At 45.1% G+C, this 24,087-nt stretch overlaps 1 protein-coding gene across 2 annotated transcripts in view; it reads left to right on the top strand.

Moving 5' to 3' along the window:
* PLCXD3 (phosphatidylinositol specific phospholipase C X domain containing 3) overlaps nucleotides 1-23,033 on the top strand; it is a 102,277-nt gene extending 79,244 nt beyond the window's left edge. The window contains exons 3-4 of one of the 2 annotated variants that reach the window (XR_013233019.1): nucleotides 13,075-19,407; nucleotides 19,553-23,033. Coding sequence is in view for 1 of the 2 variants with exons in the window: in XM_077347048.1 (XP_077203163.1) it covers nucleotides 13,075-13,231 (157 nt within the window). In the remaining variant the exon portion in view is untranslated. Of the gene's footprint in view, nucleotides 1-13,074 lie in introns of both variants that reach the window. The other variant, XM_077347048.1, reaches the window with a different exon arrangement.
* Nucleotides 23,034-24,087: the final 1,054 nt, after the last annotated feature.

Genomic DNA, 24,087 nt, shown 5'->3' with positions numbered 1-24,087 from the left:
CATGGCTTGTCTTTTGACACAAATTAAGTCATGTTTTGCTTCGTCATAGAAGCAATGCAAAGATGCAAGAAGACATTCTTGAATACCACTTACATGGCTCAGTCATTTATAAATTGGATTTTTCGTAACATTAGCCAGCATAAACTGCTTACCAGGTAGATACTCTGAGCTAAGTATCAGACTGGGGAGAAAACTTATACAGTTTGTGAGTAATAGAATTAGCAGGCATTTAGAAGAAGAATGTGATTTAATCAGTAGAAGTCCACTTATATTCTTGCAGTATTTATATATATAATTTCGATTTTTAGCCCACCATTCCCAGGGTGGCTCATGGTGGGTTACAGGAGATAAAAATTCCCAATAAAATACCCCTAAAAATATATTGTTGTTGTTAGGTACGAAGTCGTGTCCGACCCATCGCAACCCCATGGACAATGATCCTCCAGGCCTTCCTGTCCTCTACCATTCCCCGGAGTCCATTTCAGCTCGCACGGACTGCTTCAGTGACTCCATCTAGCCCCTTATTCTCTGTCATCCCCTTCTTCTTTTGCCCTCAATCGCTCCCAGCATTCGCCTCTTCTCCAGGGAGTCCTTCCTTCTCATGAGGTGGCCAAAGTATTTGAGTTTCATATACATAAAAATATACAGACAACAATATCCTATCCAATATCCAATGTCCAAGACATATGTGGCGATATAAAAACAGCTAAAATACCCCCCCTAATACCAACTCCAGGGGTGGGCATGGGGAAACAGATTCCAAGCTGCCCATAGGATCGTCTAGGAGGGGGTCCAGATCTTCCTGGTGCGGTGGAGCAGTACCATAATAATAAAAAAGAGCAGCAGTCATGGTGACTTTCACTGCCATCCGTAGCAAATTCCCATCCTTCTGAGTCCACTGAAGGAAATGCGTTTCGAAGGGTGTGATCCTGCTTAGGACAGCACTGTCACTGTCCTGCAACCTCGTTGATGTTATGGAGATGCAAGAGGTAATTTTGCATTACAGTGTATGAATATGCTCATCTTGGGTTGTCCAAGATAACAACTGCCTTAGCCAAGGTCATGCGAGAAGGGAAATTCCGCACATCATTTATGCTCATGACATGTTCTCATTCTCTTCAGCTGCAATGGAGTGTAAACATGAGGTCAACACAGCCATTTGTTATAAAGCAGCAGACATTTTCTCAAGGTCGGTTTGCTGAAATGACCTGTCTGCTCTTTTCTAACTTTTCAGGTGAAAATCTGCAGTGGGCATGATAGTGAAAGTCTACCTGAAGAAAGCAGATGGTGGACATTCTTTTATAGACTACATTTTCACATAGCTACTTTATTTTGCCATCAACCACATCCCACTTATGGTAGGCTTATGGGATTTTCCATCAAGAGAGGTTCAGAAGTTTGCCACTACCATGTTCTGCATGGTGACCTTAGACTACCTGGTTGGTCTCCCAGGGCCAGCCCTGATTAGATTCCAAGATCTGGTGAGATTTTGGCTATCTTGGGCTAACCAGGTCAGGGCTTGTATCTGATACTTTAGAACAAATTGAGATGTACACTTAGTCTTTCTAGACATTTCTCCAAAATATTACTTTCCAGCCTATCAAGTTCAAATGAATAATTACCAAGCAGAGGTGAAGTGGGAACCTATGTCACACTCAACTACATAAAAGTTTTGCCTGAATATGGCCTATCTCGACCAGGCAAGGTTTATGTATCAAGAAGAGATGCCCCATTTGTGAACGGCTTTTAATAACCAATTTTGGAAGCTCCAAGCAAAAACCTTATGCAATGAATTCCCTTGGGGCTTTTGCTGGGTGTTTGTCATTGAATACAAATCTAGCTCATCTTCATTCCCCATTTGACTGTTCATGTCACTTGCCTTGTCATCCTGTATCCCATTTGTTCCCCGCTGTTTCTTTATGTCTCTCATGATTGCTCAGTGACATATATGCATTGGTCCCAGAGCTAGCTAGTTTCAGTTTCATGAATTCTCACATCAGTGCTCCATTTTGCAACTGCATGGCTGAGCATGTCACTTTAGCTTCCGGTCTCAGTTACTCATTGAACATCCCACCAAGGAAAATTCATTACCAGTTCCCAGCATCAAGGAAACTTGATGAAGTTTTACTTAAGGACATGCTGCATGCAGGAAAGCAGGTCCAGGCTGCTATAATTGTCTGGGGCTGAATTACGTCCTGTTCTGTTCTTGTTAAATATCATTCAGTGGTGGGAACCATCCAACGGATAGGCAGCTGCCGCAGGAATCAGTGATGGGAATCCAGTGTCAACAAAGGGCAATGATAAAAACGCATGAATTGGAACCTCATGTCCCTTAGCTTCCTGCATACGGCTGGTAAATGGGACACGTTTGCTTTGCTATACAGTCTTCTTGAAATATAGGCCTGAGGTCATAATTTCATTTTATATAATCTCAGAGTTGGAAGGAACCATCAGGGTTATCTAGTCCAAACCTCTGCTAGCACAGGAACTGCAACAAAGATAGGGGAATACCAACAAAGGAGGGGGAATGAATCCAAGAGGCAAATCTCTGCTGAGAGAAGTTAGGGCTTCTGGAGTACAGTCACTTTAAGACAACCGTTGCAACCGGGAACGAGGAAGTCTTTGAACTGACACCCTGGCCAATCAGGGAAGACTGCTTTGATACGAAGCACGGAGAAGGGAACTAATATGCAAAAAGCAGAAATCTGCACACTTACTGATGGCGATTTTTTTCAAATATCGAGGGTTATATCCACTTCTGGATATTGTGGGGGAAAGGTAGGGTCACTCCGGATCAATCATGCATGTTGCAGAGGGAAAATTTAAAGTGTCCAAAATCAAAATGGAAATCAAATTCAGTGTAGACGGGAGGGATTTATTCGACCTAGGTGTGGGTAAAAAGCCCTGTGGAGACAATGCCCTGATCTCAGAAACTAAGCAGGGTGAGTCCTGATTAGTGTATTGATGGGAGTCCACTAAGGAATACCAGGGTTCCAACACACAGGGAGGCAGTGGCAAAACACTTCTGAACATCTCTTGCCTCCTTAACTTTACTGGGTCACTATCCATCGACTGCAACTAGATGGCCTCGACAACTTTATGGCGTTACCATAAATTGCCTCCCACCAGAATGCAAAAATAAATAAATAAATAAAACAAAATAAAATGCAGCCATTGTGGAGCATCACTATATTTTCTCAATACATTCATTAATCAGTCTTTTGAAGCAACTCCTTCTTGGTAGCGCCATCTTGAATGCGATGCTCCACTCACATCAATGGGGTGTGCACTGGAGAATGCCTTGATAAAGGATGTCCTAAATGATCTTAGGCATTAAAAAATGTTTCTTCCTCAAAATATCCTTTTGACTTCCCAATTCTACATTTAATTATCTATTGAATCCCACAGGCATGACATTTTTTCCCCCTAAAAGTCTGGTTGGCAGCACAACTTGGAATCAATCCCTGCATTGTCATCTGTGGCTCTCCTTTTAGGAGCTTGATATCAATCCATACCTACCCAACAAACTGGCAGAAATTACTCCTAATTGCTCTATGTAGACTTTCAATACCGGCTGCCTCGGGATACCATCCTCTGGCAGTGAGGAGGCTTTTACTGTGGCGTGCCTACAATATCAGGAACCCGTCTGAATGACCCAATGAAGGCAGTGACTTAGACTCCAGCACCGTAGAGAAGATGGATTCCTCTTCCGGCAAATATAATTGCCAGAGGACTGCTGAGGGCAGGGCTAGATCTGGAAAGGGAAGGAACCTATATGCAAATGCAGTCTGCTTCCAGTGGCCGCCAAGGGCTTCCAGTGGCTGCCAAGGGCTGTGGGAGTTTGCTGCTGCTTGTAGACGGGAAGAGACACCGCAGAGTTGCCCGCCGGCCCTCGCTTGGTGTCCTGCGAGACTGGCTAACAGGAACAGAAGGCCTGCGTTTACAGCCAGCTGCCTAGAAAACGTACCAGACGATGGTGAGGAGGCAGCCAGACATCCTTCATTAAGCCCATAGGCTGTTTTCAAAACATCCTATCGAAACTAAAAGTCTCCTCACGCTGATATATAATGAGAGGTTCTCCACAAAGGAACTGCTCACCTCATCCCTTTGGGAATATTCCCGGCCCGTTCTCTGGCAGTTCAGCTCTCTGAATTAAAAAGAAAGGCCAAGCTATTTGTTTACTTATGGAGAGAGAAGAAGGAACAGATTGCATTATTCCAATTGGCTCAGCAGGGAGTGAAGTTTCTCCTGCCTTCAGGTATACACAAACCACAAAGGCACTGTGTAGCCCCTGGGTCCTTCTCAGGCCCCGTCTGGGGAGGCGAAGGTAGGGTAGGGTTGCCCAGAAGACTGGGAAGCAGCGAGCCATCCGTCTGTGAGTCCCCCGGGAGCATTAGAATGCCACAACAAAAATAGCATCCAATAGCGCCTTTAAGACCAACAAAGATTTATTCAAGGCGTGAGCTTTTGAGTGCATACATTCTTCTTCACACTAAATGAACAACCCTCCTAACTATGAAGATGTAAGACAAAAGCAAATTGTGGCAAATTAGTAAACTGTGTCACAACATCCAAATTCAGCCATAGGATGCCATAGGATAATTCTTTGCCAAAACAGCCAATCAGTCGTTTTGAGTTCAGCTGCAGTTTACAAAAACATAGAAGAAATAAGTAATTAATTACTAACGTGGACAGTTTTATTTCTCCAATGTTTTTGTATATGCACTGACTGCTACATAAGCATTACTCAATGCACATAGAAAGAAAACTCAAGGATTACCTTTATATTGATTGCATCTTCATTCACTGTAACTTGTGAATAGGGCTAGGCAATCTAGAGTCCATTGTTCCAATGCTGCTCTTTCTATCTCATAGGGGTAAGATTTAAAGGGTTTTAAAAAACGCCAGAACTGTTCTCAGTCTTCTTTTTCTATGAGGCATGGTGCATCTTACCCTGTCAGTCAGAAGCCATCAACCCTTAAGGTGTTTAGAAAGAGAATCAAGTCTACACTGTCTTGCAGTGGACAAAACTGCAAATTAACGAGACTTTGGGGTAGTTGTGGATTGTAAACTAAACATGAGCAGGCAGTGTGATGCAGCGGTAAAAAAGACAAATGCCATTTTGGGCTGTATCAACAGGGGCATCACATCAAAATCACAAGATGTCATAGTCCCATTGTATACGGCACTGGTCAGACCACACCTGGAGTACTGTGTGCAGTTCTGGAGGCCACACTTCAAGAAGGACGTAGATAAAATTGAAAGGGTACAGAGGAGAGCGACGAAGATGATCTGGGGCCAAGGGACCAAGCCCTATGAAGATAGGTTGAGGGACTTGGGAATGTTCAGCCTGGAGAAAAGGAGGTTGAGAGGGGACATGATAGCCCTCTTTAAGTATTTGAAAGGTTGTCACCTGGAGGAGGGCAGGATGCTGTTTCTGTTGGCTACAGAGGAGAGGACACGCAGTAATGGGTTTAAACTTCAAGTACAACGATATCGGCTAGATATCAGGAAAAAAAATTCACAGTCAGAGTAGTTCAGCAGTGGAATAGGCTGCCTAAGGAGGTGGTGAGCTCCCCCTCACTGGCAGTCTTCAAGCAAAGGTTGGATGCACACTTTTCTTGGATGCTTTAGGATGCTTTGGGCTGATCCTGCGTTGAGCGGGGTTGGACTAGATGGCCTGTATGGCCCCTTCCAACTCTATGATTCTATGAAAACAAATTACGGCTTCATATTACGGATTTTAAACCTGGCATTGGGACCAGGAGGGCTTGCAGGTAAGGGAAGGAGGTGGGGGGACAGGACGGGACTGGTGGCTTCTATTCCCCATGCTTCTATCATAGGCCATCAGACCTATGATTCTTAAGAAACAAACTGCAAGGGTTCCATAATTCACCATGCAAACTGGAATACAAATCTTTCTTCCAGGTTGGTGGATTCTTTTTGTTTTGAAAAGGAATTGTTCTCAATGGCAAAGGAGTTGCTGATGATTGCTCTGGGGAGCCTGCAGAGCCATGATCCATCATATTAAAATATTCATTCAGCCTCCAATTATTAAACTGTGCAGTCTGATAGAATGTGCTTCTAGACTTGGTCCGGCAATTGGAGAGCGTTGAATTATAGATAAGCATTTCGGCCAAATGAATTACACAGCCGTCGAAAGATAATTCAAGAAGCTTGAATTCGGCAACGTATTTATAAAGTTGTGAAGAGTTATTTCTGCTCATTTCCTTTGAGTCTGGCTTCTGGGAGGGCAAGGGAGTCATGGTAGCCAGCGGCTTTACAAATCTGGAAGATCTGCGTGAACAGGAAGCTGGTTGGACCTCACCTCCCAAACAGATATCCATAGAAAGAAGGAACATGAAAAGAGATCTCCCCCAAATGGACTGCTTTAGAGGGGGCGTCTTCTCTGCTCCATCTCCATTCCCTTTCCCTGGCTGAGCCGTTGTGTAATGCTGCAGCACTGCATGGAAGGCAAAGTTCAGATCTAAATGGCCCCAAGGGGAAGGGAATGCAGTGCTAATCCTGCCATTTGAAGGTGGAGGATAGATCTGCCCCCTCCCAGTACTGACTGCAAACAAAGCTTCCCAGTGAAAACGCCACCAGCAGCCAGCCCACCGTTCTTGCTTTGATCTCGTTCAAAGGGGAAAGTCTCAGGCAGCCCAGGAACCATGCTACGAATGTGCACCGTGTTGCGTGGAAACTCCTTTCAAATGTGCTGGCATGGTGGTCTCTCCATTCACCAAAAGCAGGGGTAGTCAACCTGTGGTCCTCCAGATGTCCATGGACTACAATTCCCATGAGCCCCTGCCAGCGTTTGCCAGCAGAGGCTCATGGGAATTGTAGTCCATGAACATCTGGAGGGCCACAGGTTGCTGGCAGGGGCTCATGGGAATTGTTATCCATGAACATCTGGAGGACCACAGGTTGACTACCCTTGAGCTAGGGTATCACCTGATTTACTAAAGAGGAGAACAGACCATAGACAGGGGTGGAGAGCCACAGTTTGGCCACCCCTGCCATTGGGGACAATTTGGACTTCACAATAAAGTTCAGGTTGACATGAAAACGGGAATCTTTAATTACTGAACTGGATGTGGAGGCGGGAAGGGGAAAGGTGGTAGGTGAGTTCAAAAATCCATGCTTGTGTTTGTTGCTATGTCTGAAGCAAGCCTCACTGTTTAATTTGAAATTTATTTATTTTTCACTGGCCCTGTTCCTCTGCCTTTTACAGGAAGTCAGTACACAGAGCCCATAGCGATGCTCTCGCAGAGCACTTCTGTCAGAGCTCTCTAAGCCCCCCAACCTCACAGGGTGTCTGTTGTGGAGAGAGGAAGGGAAGGCAATTGCAAGCCACTTTGAGACTGCTTCCGGTAATGAAAAGCAGGGTATAAAAACCAATTCTTCTTCTCCTAGAGATACCCTAGTCTGCACACATAGGATAATGCACTTTCAATGTGCTTTGTGCACAACAGGAAAATCTACTTCTAAAGTGCATTGAAAGTGCATTATCTATTGTGTGCAGACTAGGCCTGAGTGCCACCTGGAAGTAATGTCATGGTACAGACAAGGTAGCTCCCCATGCCCCCCCCCTTACCCCAAGCTCTTACCAGTTGTCTGGCATGATCAGGAAAACCTCCATTGGAATTAAACCTGAGATCTTCTGCAATCAAAGCCACTGAACCTCAGTCCCTGCTCAGAAATTAAGCAAATGAACTCCCCCCTGCCCCTTGCTGCTTAATTTCCGCACCTGGTTCATTTTGTCTCTATTTAAGAGGAGAGGGTGGGGACAAATAAAAGATTTGGCAACTTTCTTGGATTGCCAGGCAGTTCTTCAGTCTCCGCATTAGCCCTTCGAAACCGTCTCTCGTGCCTGGCCTATTGCCGACTTACCGGATCAGCCGCCATCTCGAAGGAAAGGCACCATTTGCCTTTTGAGCAACTGTTTCCTCAGCGGAGAGAGCAAAGGGCTCTTCTTGCATCTGCGGTGTTGCTTTGGGCCTCTTCCTTTCCTTCTCACTGGAATGTGTGGTTACAAATAACTGATGTTCCGCCACGGGAGGCCCTGGCGCACTAACACTGGGCATCATTAACATTCTCTCGCATTGTCGGAACATGGTGACTCAGACACGAATCTTTCGGCAGCCTGGGAGTGAATTTTCGTCCTTCTACTAAAATGTTAATGTGATTAGCTTTGCCGTAACTTCTCTTTAAGAACTGGCTGTGCTGAGTTCTTGCCGGCCTCTTTCCACCGAAATAACTCGCATTTTGTTATTTGGAAAATGACATCCTGACTCTTTTTTTTAAGGGCACCGCCAGAGTCTTCCTGTACAGTGAAAAGTTAGGCCAGGCTTTGTCAACCAGGGTTTTGTGAAATCCTGGGGTTTCTTGACAGCCCTGGAAGGGTTTCCTGATTGGGTGGGAGTTAATTAATTGTCAATATATTTTCACAATTTGTTAAACACGTATCAGGTGATATGACCATTAATGGTCATGTTGACCCCTCCCTCCCAAATGGCCAATGATGGGCTTTGAGAGGGTGGAAAGGGGAGGGGCCCCAGATGGGCGTGTCCACAGCTCTGCTTCCCAACTGTATTCTGCATGATTGTGCCACTTTGGGTTTTTTTCGAAGCCTGAAGAAAGTTTCAGAGGTTTCTCAATGGTAAAAAAGTTGAGAAAGGCTTGGTTAGTCATTTAAGCAGGGCCAGCTACATCTCTGCATGCTTCTTGTGGGCCAGAATGTTCTGGCAGGGGCTCCTTGAGAAACAAATCAAATAATGCCTGTAAGCAAAAATACACCCCCCTCCCCCAGCCAGAGAGGAAGTTACCTGCTGGTACTCTGTGTGCTCTGGCTTTTTGTTTCCTCTCGATCACCCTTCACTGAGGACAGATAATCCTGTCTTGTCCCAACATCAGGGAATTAGACTCTAAAGCAGAGACACAGGAATGCTTTCTTCATTTAATCTTTAAAGCAAGCCTGTGAAGTAAAACAGGCCCAGCATCATGCAGTAAGCATCACAGCAGCAGAGGCATTTGAACTCGGGTTCCTCCAGACCCCAGCCCAGAGATAATTCCTAATTGGCTTGTCAGCATGCAGACACGGCAAAACTAGTGACCACTGCCAAATTTTGCCCTGATTTCTGCTGCTGCTACAGGGGAGGCCCAAGCCTTCAGCGGTGTGCATCATCTAATTGAGCTGCAAACCCACTTGTCATTTTATTGAAAGTGTAAACATGCTAAACCAGCTGATTTCTCAATCCCTGGTTGGATCAGAATCTTAGGGAAGCTAGATTCAGAGGGTCGCTGTGCTGGACTGCAGGAGAAGAGTCAGGTTCTACTCCTTGGAGACCAGCAAGATTTAGGGGTTGTGAAATTGTGAGAGTCAGTGCTCCCTTCATCAGATAGGCGTGGAGTAGAAATGGAGCTCTGCATCTTTTTATCCTACTCAGAAGACGAGAGGGGCATTGTCAAGAATGCTGTCAGCTTGATTAGAGCCTAAGGGAAACGCTGGAGGGTGGGGGGCAGAAAATTAGCATCTGCAATAGAGAGATAAGAATCCTTTGTCCTTCTTGGCCCTGGGATGGTCCATTGTTCTGAACTTGTGTGTGCAAGACACCTTTTTCAAGAAAGGATGGGTGTCTCTAAAACATTTCAGCAGAGTGTGGGCAAGTGAGATATCATTCTCTTATTGCACACAAGTCAAGCCGAATTTCAATCCGCTGCAAGAATGCAATAAAGACCTAGCTGCAGTCGCATTTAAATCTGGTTCATCAGATAAAGCAATTCGAAAGTTATACCTTCTCCCAATTTCGAAAACTGTGTTTTTTAAAAGGCATTTCCTCTAAACTCCTGTTCTACCAGGGTTATAGAGCCTCTTGTGGTGCACAGTGGTAAGGCAGCATACATGCAGTCTGAAAGCTCTGCCCATGAAGCTGGGAGTTCAATCCCAGCAGCCGGCTCAAGGTAGACTCAGCCTCCCATCCTTCTGAGGGCAGTAAAATGAGTACCCAGCTTGCTGGGGGGTAAACGGCAATGACTGGGGAAGGCACTGGCAAACCACCCCATATTGAGACTGCCATGAAAACACTAGAGGGCGTCACTCCAAGGGTCAGACATGACTCGGTGCTTGCACAGGGGATACCTTTACCTTTACCAGGACTCTTTAGCTTAACTTAGAACAGCAGCAGTTGTCTGGGGTCTCAGGCAAAGGTCCTTTCACATTGCAGACTGCCTGGTCCTTTTCAGTGGAGATGCTGGGATTGACCTTCTGCACACCAAGTAGATATTCCACCGCTGAGCCACAGGCTCTCCTTGAAAGGGCTCCCCTTTTACAGGGGAGGAGAGAAGCACTTTTGCCCTGGCACATCATTCACTTTTTTTTTAACAACTGTTTGCTGGCAGGGGCTCCTGGGAATTGTAGTCCATGGACATCTGGAGGGCCGCAGTTTGACTACCCCTGGCTCAGACAATAGCTGTTCTGGGTTTTCTGAGAGCATTCAACCATGGGCATGGTTGCCACGCAGCACGGGCTGCATTTTCCCTGACTGAAATGCTTAATGAGGCCAATTACAGGGACTAAAGTACGCAGAGACTGGAAATTATAAGGATGGGTAAACAAGTTCCGTATTGCTGCCCAAAAGCTCCCTGGGGAGACGACAATGCCGGCGTGCTTCCATCACTGCTGTCCGTGTACCAGAGAATATTATGCGCTAAAACTGAACAGGGTTGGGAGGTTGACGGAGGCCGGGTGGCTGTGTCAACATTTGTGGAACTTCTCCTCTTGGAAAGAGTTAAATGAAGGAAAGAGCCTTGGCAACAACAACCAGACCCATTCTCTTCTGCACATTTCCCCGGTAGTATATATTGCACCCATTTGGGGAGGAGATGCCCTGAACACTGCATATTGCAGTACTGATCACAAAGATCGTTGCCAGGAGAGGAAAGGGAAGGCGATTGTAAGCCCCTTTGAGACTCCTTTGGGTAGAGAAAAGCGGCATATAAGAACCAACTCTTCTTCTTCTTCTTCTAGTCTTGGTGCATTCACACTTTATCCAGTGCATGAATTCTATAAAGGGTTCCTTTTAACATTTTTTCAAAACATTTGCACAGATGCAACAGAAATTTCCACTGATAGAATGGACTGATCTCAGAACTACAGGACTTCCTTGCCTCTCCCATCCCACTGCAGCCTGAAATGCAGCTCCTGGAGGACAAGGAACAGTATCAGGGGTGAACTGGAAGGTGAAATTGGCAAAAACAGTCCCTCCTTTCCATTAGTAGAACTCTACTGCTAGCTTGCCAGCTGATACCTCGGATAACAGATGTCTCGGTGTTACGCGCCCTCAAGTAGCATCTAACTTAGGATGACCCTTTGAATTAATGATCTCCAGAACATCCTGTCATTAGCAGCCGTATTTATCTGAAGAAGTGTGCCTGCACACAGAAGCTTGTGCCCCGAATGAACCGTTTTAAACAGGATTTTAGTGCTTCGGACCAACATGGCAGCCCCCCTGAACCCAGCCTTATCCATGTCTTGCCTGCTGAAGGCTGTGGTTTCCTTTGCTGAATCAATACATCTTGTCCTGGGTCCTCTTCTTTGCCTTTCAGCCTCTACAGCAATGTTTCCTGAAAGTTTGAATAACTTATGGGACTTAGAATCATAGAGTTGGAAGGGACCATACAGGCCATCTAGTCCAACCCCCTGCTCAACGCAGGAGCTTATGTTACTTATAAATGTGTGAATAGTCAGGCTTTCTCTAATAGTCCCTTTAAGAATATAGATAAGCTGCACCTGTCTGGGCCAGAGAATCCTCTAGAAAATAAGAATATTTGAATATTTGTTGACGTATATATAGCATATATAATGATATATAGCACATAGAATGATTTCTACATTGTATAAATGATACCAAAAGACAGTTGATTATTGCTGATTTTGTTTGAGAAGTGATTTGTGAGCCCCTGATGAAAATCTGGTTTTAAGAACGGCTTGTGTATCCAGGGCCTAGTCTGCACACAATAGATAATGCACTTTCAATGTGCTTTAGAAGTAGATTTTCCTGTTCTGCACAGGAAAATCCAGTTGCCAAAACACATTGAAAGTGCATTATCCTATGTGTGCGGAATAGGCCCAGATCTCGTTCTGGCTCAACCTGAATAAAAGGAAGGTTCCTTTTTTAGGTTGGGCTTCATGCAACCGGTGGATCCGTTGGGGTTTTTTTGGCACTCAACTTGTCCTAGCCTGATTATCTTTTTCCAGGGTGTCTTACCTATTTGTGATGTGACCAAAATAAGTCAACTTGGGTGTAGTCATTTGGTTTCTAAGGAGAATTCAGGCTTGATTCGATCTAGAAACCACAGATTTGTCTTTTTGGCAGTCCGTGGTATCCACATTTCAAATGAGGATAACAATTGCTGCTTTTTAAATCTCCTGTTAAAACTCAAAAACAAAGCAGCTTCTATAGCCTCCTGTCTTCTCCAGAACTACACTCAGTCCTTCAGATGCGATCTGAATACAGCAGTACTATGACATTTAAAAACAACCCTTGTGGCGCAGAGTGGTAAGGCAGCAGACATGCAGTCTGAACCTCTGCCCATGAGGCTGGGAGTTCGATCCCAGCAGCCGGCTCAAGGTTGACTTAGCCTTTCATCCTTCCAAGGTCGGTAAAATGAGTACCCAGCTTGCTGGGGGGTAAACTGTAATGACTGGGGAAGGCACTGGCAAACCACCCCGTATTGAGTCTGCCAAGAAAACGCTGGAGGATGTCACCCCAAGGGTCAGGCATGACCCGGTGCTTGCACAGGGGATACCTTTACCTTTATGACATCTTATGATTTTAGTGGGATGCCTCTGTTGATACATCCCAAGACTGCATTTGCCTGCAATCCTGTGGGATTCCGTGGCAGTTAATTCTGAATAAATGCTCAATCTGGATTCTGAAGATTGAAAATGAAAATGGCAGATGTTATGTAGGGGTCCCCTCTATTGGTCAGAAGCTACTGATAATGAGTCTGAAGACCGAGGGACCTTGCCTTCCTGTGCTTTTACTGACAGACAACTCTTTCTCTCCCTAGAGCCCTCCCGGCCATGATGCAGTGGGTCCGGACTCAGAGAGCGGGCGAAAGTGGTATCAACATTGTCACGGCGGACTTCGTAGAACTCGGCGACTTCATCAGCACCATCATAAAGCTGAACTACATCTTGGATGAAGGTGAACCCGATACAACTTGATAGTCCCATAACGTGACCCCGTCTGCCTTTCTGTGGAACATTTTCCAGTTGTGTTAGGTTGTAATCTTATGTGACAGATTTCGCAAGCACATACCAAATTTTTCTTTTGAAGTGTTGAGAACTTGGACAGAGTGGGTAGAAAGGGGGGAACCTTTCTTTTTTTCTCCATTTGCTTTGATCGTTTCTTGACATCGATTATCTTGTGTCTCGTGAAACCCAACGAGGTTTCGGTGACACTTGTTTTCTGGCTAGAGAAAGCCATTCATAATATTCTGGCCACAACCAAATGTGCTTTTGGCCAGACTGACAATGATTTGCTGTGTTTGATTCATAAATGGCAGCCATATATTGACCCATGTGCAATAGTTTTTCCTTGGTCAGTAGGGATTTTGCTACAGAATGAAAACAGTATATTATCCTGCCGAGGTGCTCCATTAACCAGCGTGCTCCATTTAATTAATGTTGCACTATGCATAGCATTATTTGGTCGGTCCAAGTTTCTTGGACACGGGGGTGGAAAGGGAGGAGGAAGAGAAGACATGTTCAAAACCATTGTCGTCCAAGACAAGCAACAACAATTAAATTAACACACAGTTGCAGTTCCAGTTCCTAGCGGGCAGCTTTTCTGGATTTCCCCTTTGAATTTGTGACATGAATTGTTTCATTGGGCAGACTGTCACTGCCACTGGGGGGGGGGGCACCATGGCTCATTCCTGAGTGCTAGTGGCCCTCCAGGGTAGAGGCCAAATTGGAGGATTCTCAGCTCTCTAAAGAGCCAGACCATCCTTGATTAGGTTTGCCAATTGCCACTTGCCCCATCCTCAATTCCTCGCACTCAAGAATTTGAGAGGCAGGGCAAAAACGAGGACAATAGTGTTGATTATGTCGCCCTAGGTATTTCTCTTCATCTCTATGGTTTCTACCATAGATATTATCAAGGGAGCAGCTCCTAGAGGGTCACTCGGAAGTGATATCTCTTCGTCCTGAAACTGCACCTTCTCCGGGCATGACCCCCCCCCCCAAAAAAAATCTCCAGGCATTTGTTGATTGTTTATGTAGCTTTGTCCCTATGCAAGTGGTGGGGCTCCTACCATTAGTTGCATTGGGGTTGGGCAGAATTGCACTATAAAGTTTTGAAAAGTGATTTTTGTTTAACGTTTGAAACTATAGCATTTTGTGAAGTCGGTGGGAACTTTTCGTCGTCTTCATTTGCACTATACGAAACAGCTTTTTGTGTCAACGCACCCAAGGCAATACACAACGAATCACCAGACTCAACTAAAAACTGATCTAGAAACAAACAAACAAACAAAAAAATAGAGAAGGAGCAGCATATGACATGACCAGACTTCGTAAAAATAATATTTAATAGCTATGCTTTAGAATGACCTGTAGCTTAGGCTTAAATATCTATATTTGTTTCCTTTAGAAAGAAATTTCTTCATCCCAAATACAGACTTTTTCAAAACAGGAAAAGTCCTTTTCAAAGAAGGCAACTGCAGCCTCCAGTTAATAACATTTTTAGAGTCAATGGGCACCTTCAAGACCAACTGAGTTTGATTCAAGGCATGAGCTTTCATGTGCACGCCCACTTCCTCAGATACAATGTCATGAAATAGAAGTAATCAGTTCATGCTTATTGGCAAAGCGTAAGAGAAATTTTGCATGCAGCAAAATGAAAACGGGCAACAAATTCCAGAGATAAATAGCGGAAACCAGCAATTTGGATTTGTTCGTGTTCACTTGAGATTAATAACATTGTCGTGTCCCCAACATTCAATTAAAAAAATGTAATTAAATAGTGGGGAAAAATTGTTTACTAAAATCTGGGATGAATCATTAAAGAGTGAGCCAGACCAGTTTGTTGTCAATAGCATTCAGCAGTAACCTTTCCTTGCCTAATGATTAATGCTGGCCAGCTATTCATATCACCTGCCATGTCCAACAGCAACAAAGGATCCTCCTACATCCTTGATTCTTAATGGGAGGAGGAAATGACTGTAACCCTCTTCCCCTCCCCACCCACTATTGGACTGTCTCCTCGTATGGATATTTTCCAGCCGCCATCTCCCTGCTCTCATAGGGTTGCCAGTTGGAAAATTCCTGGTGTTTTGGGGGTGTAGCCTTGGGGAGGGCGGTTTTTGTGACCGGGGGGGGGGGGGCGCAAGGAGGTATAATGCCACAGACTTCAAGGCAGCCTTTTTCTCCATGAGAAGTGATTTCTGTAGTCAGATGTAATTCCAGGAGATCTTCAGGCCCCCAATTGGTGGTTGGCAGCCCTTGTCTCGCCCCTGATTTCTCTTTCCCAGCTATTAAATCATGTCTTCCCACCATTCTGCATAGTCTCTGGATCCACTTTGTCCTCTTCCATTCTCTGTCACCTGGTTCCATCTCTTTGGTCTAGTTTAGAACCTCAAAGCTGCTTAGAAATCTTTTCCAGTCAGCTGTCCTCAGCTCCCGAGGGACTGCTGTTGGTCTCATGAATGGGAGAGGTGATTATGAAGGAGCTGGTTTGCTCAAATGGAGCCTAACAAATATCCATTGTGTCTGTATCAGAGCACTCACCTTCTCGCGATATGTCACACCCACTTAAAAAGGACCTTTGTACCATGTTCCTGGTGAAAAGGTTCCCCGTTTTTCTTGATCTACTTTGAGAAGGAGTGAAGGGGCTTTAGGTAACTTGATCAGTTCAGCTATTCCTGGACTCCAGCATCACTCGGTGTTTTAAATTTTGCTCGGTTCAGAATGATACACCAGACTCCATCAGAGGACCAGGGGCTCTTGTGAGTCTGAACAGTGTACTGTGTGCTTAAGTGTCAGCTGGCCCACTAAAATAAGTGCTACCCCAACCTGGATGGCCCAACCTAGCCCAATCTCAACTGATCTTGGAAGCTTACCATGACCAGCCTTAATTAGTACTTGGATGGCAAACCACCAAGGAAATCCAAGGTTGCTACATGGAGGCAGGCAATGGCAGACCATCTGTCTGTCTCTTGCCGCGAAAGCCCTCTGGGATCGCCATACGTTTGTCGTGACTTGACAGCGCTGTCCACCATCATAGGAAGCTCCATTCACAGAAACAAGAGGCAGAATCCAACCCTCTCTTCAACTATTTAAAAAAATAAAATCCATAATATGATAAAGAAGTAACAAGATAAACAAAATGAGATCACAATCCTGCGACGATGTCTTCAAGTCCTACTTCCCAGATTGGACTAGCCATTGAGACAATGCAGGATTGATTATTGCCACGGTTGTATGCATGCCTATTCGGTAGTGAGTCCCATTCTGCTCTCTGAGTCTTCTTTCCAGGTCAATAGGGTTGGTATTTTTTCCTTAATTGATGCCCCTGCATCAGTGTTAAGGCTGCAGTGCAACATGCACTCAGTTATGTGCTCCTAAGTTCTAGAGAAGGTGGAGGGCCTGAGATTTGCATAACATTCCTTGGAACTGCAGCTGAAAGCAACAATATTGATTTCTGACTGAGAATGAAGCGCACAGACAATGCCACTAGAAGGGTTTCATTTATAAGTATACAGTAAATGACTTGTGTTTTCATGTATTAAAGATATATATAAATATATGTAACTATAGTGTGTCTTGAGCTTCCTGGCGTTGTCCAGCAGTCTGCTTGGCATCAGTTCTATCTGTTGATTGGGTGTTGTAAAAAAAGAAATTAATGCAAAAGGAATTAAGGCCTCTGCTGAGATAACTTCAAAGTAAAATATGTTATTTCATCAGAAACTTAATTTTCTTACTGATACACAACTGCACAAAAAAAGAGAGAACCCTTTTTTGGGGTGTGTGTTTTCCTGTAACTAATCATCTCTTTTCCAGTGGAGAAGCACAGAACATTATCAAAACGACTGTAGGGAGATGAATTTGCCTTAATTAAAGAAGCAGATTTTTTAAAAGTCCTATTGCATTCATTAACAAGTATAGTCAACCATTAACTGGTTGTATTAGCAGGTCTGGTAGCGTCTTCAGATGCATGCAGTTGATGTAATTGGTGTAACTGTTGGACCCTGTAGGCCAAATCTAGACAATTTTAAAACAAGAGTTTTGCACATTGTATGAATGTTGCTTCCCTTTAGCTTTGTACATCAAAAGCCATGCAGCAGGAGAACAATCATCCTTCAACAAGTCCTGTGGTTCCTTCCCAAAGTGCTGATAGTCAGCATTTGTAACCCATCAGCAGCCAGATCTGAGACTGGACACAAAGGAAAGCAGAAAGGGTCTAGCCATGTCCTCCATGACCTTGTGGCGTAATGGCTGAAGTGTTGGATTGGGACTAAAGTGACAGGGTCCAAATTCTTGCTCATGGCTCTTGGACAGTCATTGGGTTTAACCCCATGGCTTCCTTCTACCATGCCTTCCTCCAAAACAAACGTCATTCCTTCAACAAAGAAGGACTTGTTCTACTACAATTTTCATAAGAGGAAGTCTTTCTCCCCTGAAGGAAGCAAAGTCAAGAAATGCCAGCATCCAACCCATTGACTTGTCATGTCATTACTAGGAAGATGGAGACTTCCCATATGTTTGTCAGCCCAAGCTCTGGGCAAGAAAGTTGTGTCATGAATATGATAGATATCTGGGTCAGTGTCATGCTTTTCATGAAAGAAGAGCAGTGAAGGTGTCCCTCTGTTTTATGGGAATGACAAAGGTTACCGAGATTTTTTTAACCTAATTTCTCATTTTTCTTTAAAACAATTAAGAACCTTCCTTTAAGCACTGTTTGTGCAGCCAGAAGTGTTCTCTGCTGTTCCTTTTCTCCATCCATCTCCCCCTCCCAGGCATGATGACCTACACTCAAGTGCAGGAGACTTCAAGGTCATGGACTGGGCCATGCCTCCTATTCATCTCCTTTAAATAAATATCCATATTACCAAGCTGTCAAAGATAGTGCCTTTTTGAAATATTGCAGTAAGCGGCCTGTGAGAGAGAGTAAGCTAACAACTAGCTAATCAAAAATGCGACAGAGCATGCAGAATGTCCCAGGTTCAACCCCAAGCATCCCAAATCAAAAGGATCTGTCAGAAGGTAATAAAACCTGCTGAGCTTCCGCCAATCAGAGTAGACAGAACTGATTTCAACAGACCAATAGTCTGACTTGTAGTAAGACTCTCCATGAGCCGTGTGGGAGCCACCTGTCTGTGAGCCCTGTCTGTGAGCCCCATGGGGTTAGAACTGCCCCATCCCAACAAAATACTGATTCTGTGACAAAGGTCCATGGGATCAAGCCCTACATCCATGGCTGGGTCACTGAGACCCAATCTGCAATTGTGTGGGATCAGAACATTGGTAAGAAGCTTCCACCTGATTGGGAAGACTATCTCAAGGACATTCAAGTAAGTTGCAAAATCATTTATTGGGTGACTTATTTTGGCTTCCCTTCACACCAGGCAAACACCTGGGAATAAAGAGATGAGTCCAAGTTCCATGGTGGAGTGCATGCTTCCCATTTGGAAAGTTCCAGGTTCAATCCATTGTACCTCTTGTTAAAAGGATCTCACAGAGCAGGGCTGGCAAAGGCTGTCCCAAGGCTTGGAGACCCATTGCTAGATTCAGCGGACCAGAGATCTGACTTGGTATCAAACAGCTTCTCCTATGTCCATCACTTGTGTTTTTAGACTGTCTTAAATCCATGGTTTTCAAACTCTCTGCATTCTGGCTACGCTTTCCACATAGACTTGTGTGGTGAGGGCAAGGAGTCTCTGCAACTCTGCCAAGACACTCTTGGACAGTGCCTGGGACTGCGTTAGTTGCAGGAAACTGTAGTCTGCACATGTTCTTCATATGGAGGCCAGGATCATTGAACATCAGGGCTATGCTGCATTAATGAGGTGTGACCCCCCTAGAACATGCCCTGCACTGTCTCATAGCTGGGTCTCATAGAAGCTTGTCCACTGTTAGTGATCATCTCATTAAGGAATGGCCTGCTACGCTTTTGAGTAGAGTTGCTACCTCTGGGTTGGGAAAAGCCTTGAGGTGGAGCCCAAGGAGGGCAAGGTTTAGGGAGAGGAGGGACTTCAGTGGGGTATCCAAAACTGTTGTTTTCTCTAGGTGAATGGATTTCTGTTGCCTGGAGATCAGTTGTAATGGTTATGGATCTGCAGCGATCACCTGGAGATTGGCAACCCTACTTTTGAGGGACCTCATCGTCCCCCCAGAACAGGGTTTGAAACCCAGTGCCTTAAATCAGGGGTAGTCAACCTGTGGTCCTCCAGATGTCCATGGACTACAATTCCCATGAGCCCCTGCCAGCAAATGCTGGCAGGGGTTCATGGGAATTGTAGTCCAAGAACATCTGGAGGACCACAGGTTGACTACCCCTGCCTTAAATAACCTTTTGCAGCCAGAGGAATGCCAGGGGTGCAACATGTAGGGTGAATGCTCTTAGCTGTGAAAGAAATTGCTGTAATCGAGTATCATGTTTCTAACAGGGGGACAGGAAGACTGATCTGTTTTTCTATCTGCATTTCATGGGGGGGGGAGGGAGGGGACCCCCCCCCAGTTCTTAACATGAACATACGTTCTTTTGGAATGAATCACAATCCAGCATCAGTGTCTTTCCATATGTGTGGTTGATGCAAGTCCGTATCTGGATAGCCAGCCCACACCTACACCATGTTGTTCATCCATGTCCCAATGCCCTTTTTTGAATGTATCTTAAGTGCACAGAAGGACCCAGGGTCGCCTGCTGGCGCACATGACGTCCTTAGAGAGGGCTGTCTTGGTTTTTCTTCCGGCCCATCCTCGTTTTCACGTCTGTTTTAAACCAGGGGTCGTTCACTGCTTCAAAAGGGGTGCCCGGATACTCCTTAGCGGGGAGCGAAAGACGGGTGCCCTGATATTCTGAAGATGAACTATCAGTCTGCTACGCAGCCCAGCTTCTGTGTGTTTTGTTTCCAAGTATGGCATTTGCTGAGAGAAGCACAGTGGCCCAATGGACATGCCCGATGTGGCTCATAAGCGCTCAGACAATGCTAATCCATAGAAATCTAGTTTCTTCAACCAGTGAAGGAAAAGCTAATAGTGTAATTCTCTGTGGCAGCTTCTGTGTGTACGACATTGTTCTAAACAGTACATGTTTACCTGGCGACAACAGACTACATCTGTATACTATGTAAAACGTATTGACAATGGGCTTGTTCGGACCCAGCGGTTTCGTTTCCTCATCATTTTGAATTGTGATGGTGTTACTGTATGTTTTCACGTGTATATTTGTGTGTGTGTGTGTATGTGTGCAGGGATGTGGGGCGCGTATACTGTATAATACAAGAGAATTAGCAACCGAATCCTAAATGAAAGGGGTAGGTGTGTTATCTTCCTTAATGCTGCATCTGCTTAATTTTGTGAAATCTTGAAGTCACGTGCAGTCGAGGATTCCCCGTGTATTTGGATGGTGATCCAAAGAGCTCTGTAGAAGGAAGTCTGTGAAGCCCCACTCGGTGTATGGAGCTCATGGCGTGGCCTGCTGGGTTGTGGCACCAGGGGTCGTTTGCTTTCCTTTGTTTACGCGAGTTTTTAATCATAACCATTAGAATGATTTTTGTTTAAATCAAGTTTGAAGCTATGGCCACAAATCTAACAAGGGGAAAAACTGCCATGGTCTATCTCTTGTAAAGCTACAAAATGAGATGTTGTTCATGAGACTTGAATTTCATTCCCGGGCAATTTCGTTGCCAGGTTTTGGACCTTGGCGGGGATGAGGGCAAAGAGTGTAGCACACTGAAATCAAATCCGTAACACCCGAAAAACTAGCCCTATAATTCCTTAATGCCAAATTTTGCTAGATTAGTCATCATTCTGGAGTGTTCGGAATAAAATTACATTAGTATGAATACAGAGCATTCATCAGATTTACAGTTCCAGCAAGAACTCATTTCTGAGAAAGGACAATTTGAAGAACCTTGCTAAATAATTCAGGAGACCCATTTGACACAGACAGAGGAGGAAAGTGGCTGGCCAAATGTAGATTCAGCTCTTATTCTGATTAAACACACACACAATCACCATTTCATTCTTTTAAATATGTAGGGGCCTCCCTAGACAATTCGTATGCTCCACCTGTGCTTCCGGTGGCAGGCTGAGGCTGATAGTGTGAGGTTGGGTAGCTGATTGCTCTGCTGGGTCTGAGAAGGTGCATAAGTGAGGCTGGCACTTCTGTCCCGAGAAGAAAGATGGATTAAGGCTGCAAAGAGGAAGACATTCCTGGGACCAGCATTCAACTGAAAGCAAGGGCCCTGTGTAAACATTGAAGTTTCCTTGCTGGGGCCATTTTGAGCAGTTTTCTGAGGCAGCTGTTATGTCAGGGTAAATTGACAGTGTGGAATTGTCCTCCGGGCAGCAAGAGGGAATTTGTTTGTGGAGCCAACACAGTCACCTTGGATGGAAAAAAACTTAACAGAATCTGAATTGAGTGGAACGACGGGCGATAACTAGAGTTGCCAGGTCCCTCTATGGCAAATCTGGCTTCTACCATAGAGTTTTTGCCCAAATACCTGGAGCATTCCTCCAACATCACTGACACAATGATGTCAATTCTAGGTCATGTTGGAAGTGACGTAGTTACAGCTGCAACATCAGCTGGGCCTTGTTCTTTTTTTTGGGGGGTAAGTCCCCCCCCTGCTGACCAGCTAATCAATGTCAGGGCAGTGGGGCTTGGCGGTAGGGGACCCCCCACCTCCACTGGCCACCCTAGCAATAACCCAGATTCAAACCGTGGCTTTAGTTCCTGATTTGACAGATCCTGATTAACCATAGTGAAGTAGCTCCTGGCTGAATGGTCACACGAACCACTGTTTGGTTCATTAAACCACAGTTGCACTTGACACCTGAGCCAAGCCACAGTGTAGCAGCTTCCCTTCTTAGAGCAGCCATTGCAAGATGCACAGTAGAGCCAGGGCAGTTGTGTATGAACAGTTTTGCCTACACTTTTGTGCCTACTCAGTTGCAGCTCTTCTCCCAACAGTATTGCAGTGAAAGCACTGTAGCGATGCAATCCTTTATCCTTGTAAGCCCGTTGACTTCAGTGAACTTAGAAACGAATAGCTGTCCTTAGGACTGCACTGAAGCTCAGTTTAATGCAGCCTCCCTTAACTTTTTTACCATTGAGAAACCCCTGAGATATTCTTCAGGCTTCGAGAAACCCCAGAAGTGATGCAATCGTGCAGAATATGGCCGGGAAGCAGAGCTGTGGACACGCCCACCCAGGGCCACACCCCTTCCCACCCCCTCCAGGCCCATCATTGGCCATTTTAGGGGAAGGGGCGAGTCAATGTGACCATGTATGGTCATATCACCCGATAAATGAAACCCCGGTTGAGAAAACCTGGTTTAGTGCATCACTGCTTGCCCTTGGGATGGAAGACACCCAGAGAAGACATACCGTGATAACTTTGTTAATCCAAATAGTTTGAGTCAAAATCAGACTAGATAAGCCCAGGGTGACGCGATGTCATTTCAGTGTGTTTACCCTCCTCGTCCCTATCATAAAATGCACTAAAAACTCACCTGATTTTTTGCAAATCCATCCGAGGGACTTTATTTCCGTGGGATGAGAATGGCCAGTGTGTAAAGATCGCTCCAATCGAAACACACACCAAAGGTTCACAGGGCTGCACCTTGTCTTGACGGGATCTGGATACTTTCCTAAATGTTGCATTCAAAAACTAAACAAAAGCCTACAGTTCTGTATAGCAAGTGTGAATTTTTATTACAAGAATGTGTATTTATTGTAAAAAATAAAAGCAAACACCGTTTCTTTGTATTCAGTGAAATGTCTAATAAAGCCCCATTATCCAGACTCTTGTTTCAGTGATTCATTCAATTCCTAGATGCATACGTTGCTTGATCTGGGTTTAGAAAGTCCTAGATTTTTTGGGGGTGGAGCCTGGGGAAAGCAGTGCTTGAAGCAGGGAAAGATCTCAGTACAGCGTGCAGAAGAATGCTGGGTGACCTTGGGCAAGTCACAGTCCTATTAGAGCTGTTCTCCCAGAGCAGTCCTGTCAGAACTCTCTCAGCCTCACCTACCTCACAGGGTGTCTGTCGTGGGGAGAGGAAAGGAAGGAGAATGTAAGCCGCTTTGAGACTCCTTTGGGTAGTGCAAAGAGGGGTGGTATAAACCAACTCTTCTTCTTCTCTGTGACTCTTGTATCCAACCTATGTATCTAACCTCTGTGACTCTTGTATCTAACCTGCCAGTCATATTATGCTCCTTTTTCTGGAGATGAAGACATAGGCAGAGAAAGGCTGGCTATTGCATTGATGGCTGAGATGACCCAGCAATTTTCCGCATCATTCTCTGAGCTTTTACTTCCCAGCTTTTACTGCATCGGACATTAAGTCTGACTTCTGTGAGAGGTTTTTCTTTCTGCTTCTAATAAAGTTCTCCATAATGGAAGATGCCAAGGAATAAGTCTGGGACATTCAGAGGAAACACCCTTCGAGTAGCTATGGGCTCGATCTACTCAGAGGTAAGTCCCATTTTCTTTCCGGGGCTTTCTCCAGGGAAAGCATTCTTGAGATGGCAACCTCAGAGCTTTTCCATGGGCTTGCTCGTCTTCTACCCTCTCCCTACACGGATTTTATCGGTCACTGCACAAATGTAATTGAATTGTCTCCATCGCTTGCATTTCTCGAAATGACAGGCCTCACACCCGCTTGTTTGTGCTCTGAAGTTCACGGTTTCAGACTGCGCTTTAAAGATTGCTCCGTTATGAGTTACGAGATGAGGCAAATTGCCGGTGGCATCCAGTCAAGCAATCTCAATGCAAATTAGCCCCAGTGGCAAAAGGTGATGGCAGACTAATAAACCGGCACTGTTACCCCCCTCCTTATCACATAAAGGCGGA

Source organism: Paroedura picta, chromosome 7, assembly GCF_049243985.1.
Source record: "Paroedura picta isolate Pp20150507F chromosome 7, Ppicta_v3.0, whole genome shotgun sequence".
NCBI classification, from domain to species: Eukaryota; Metazoa; Chordata; class Lepidosauria; order Squamata; family Gekkonidae; genus Paroedura; species Paroedura picta.
Note: the sequence above shows the minus strand (reverse complement) of the source record. Positions and strands in the feature narration are given on the sequence as shown.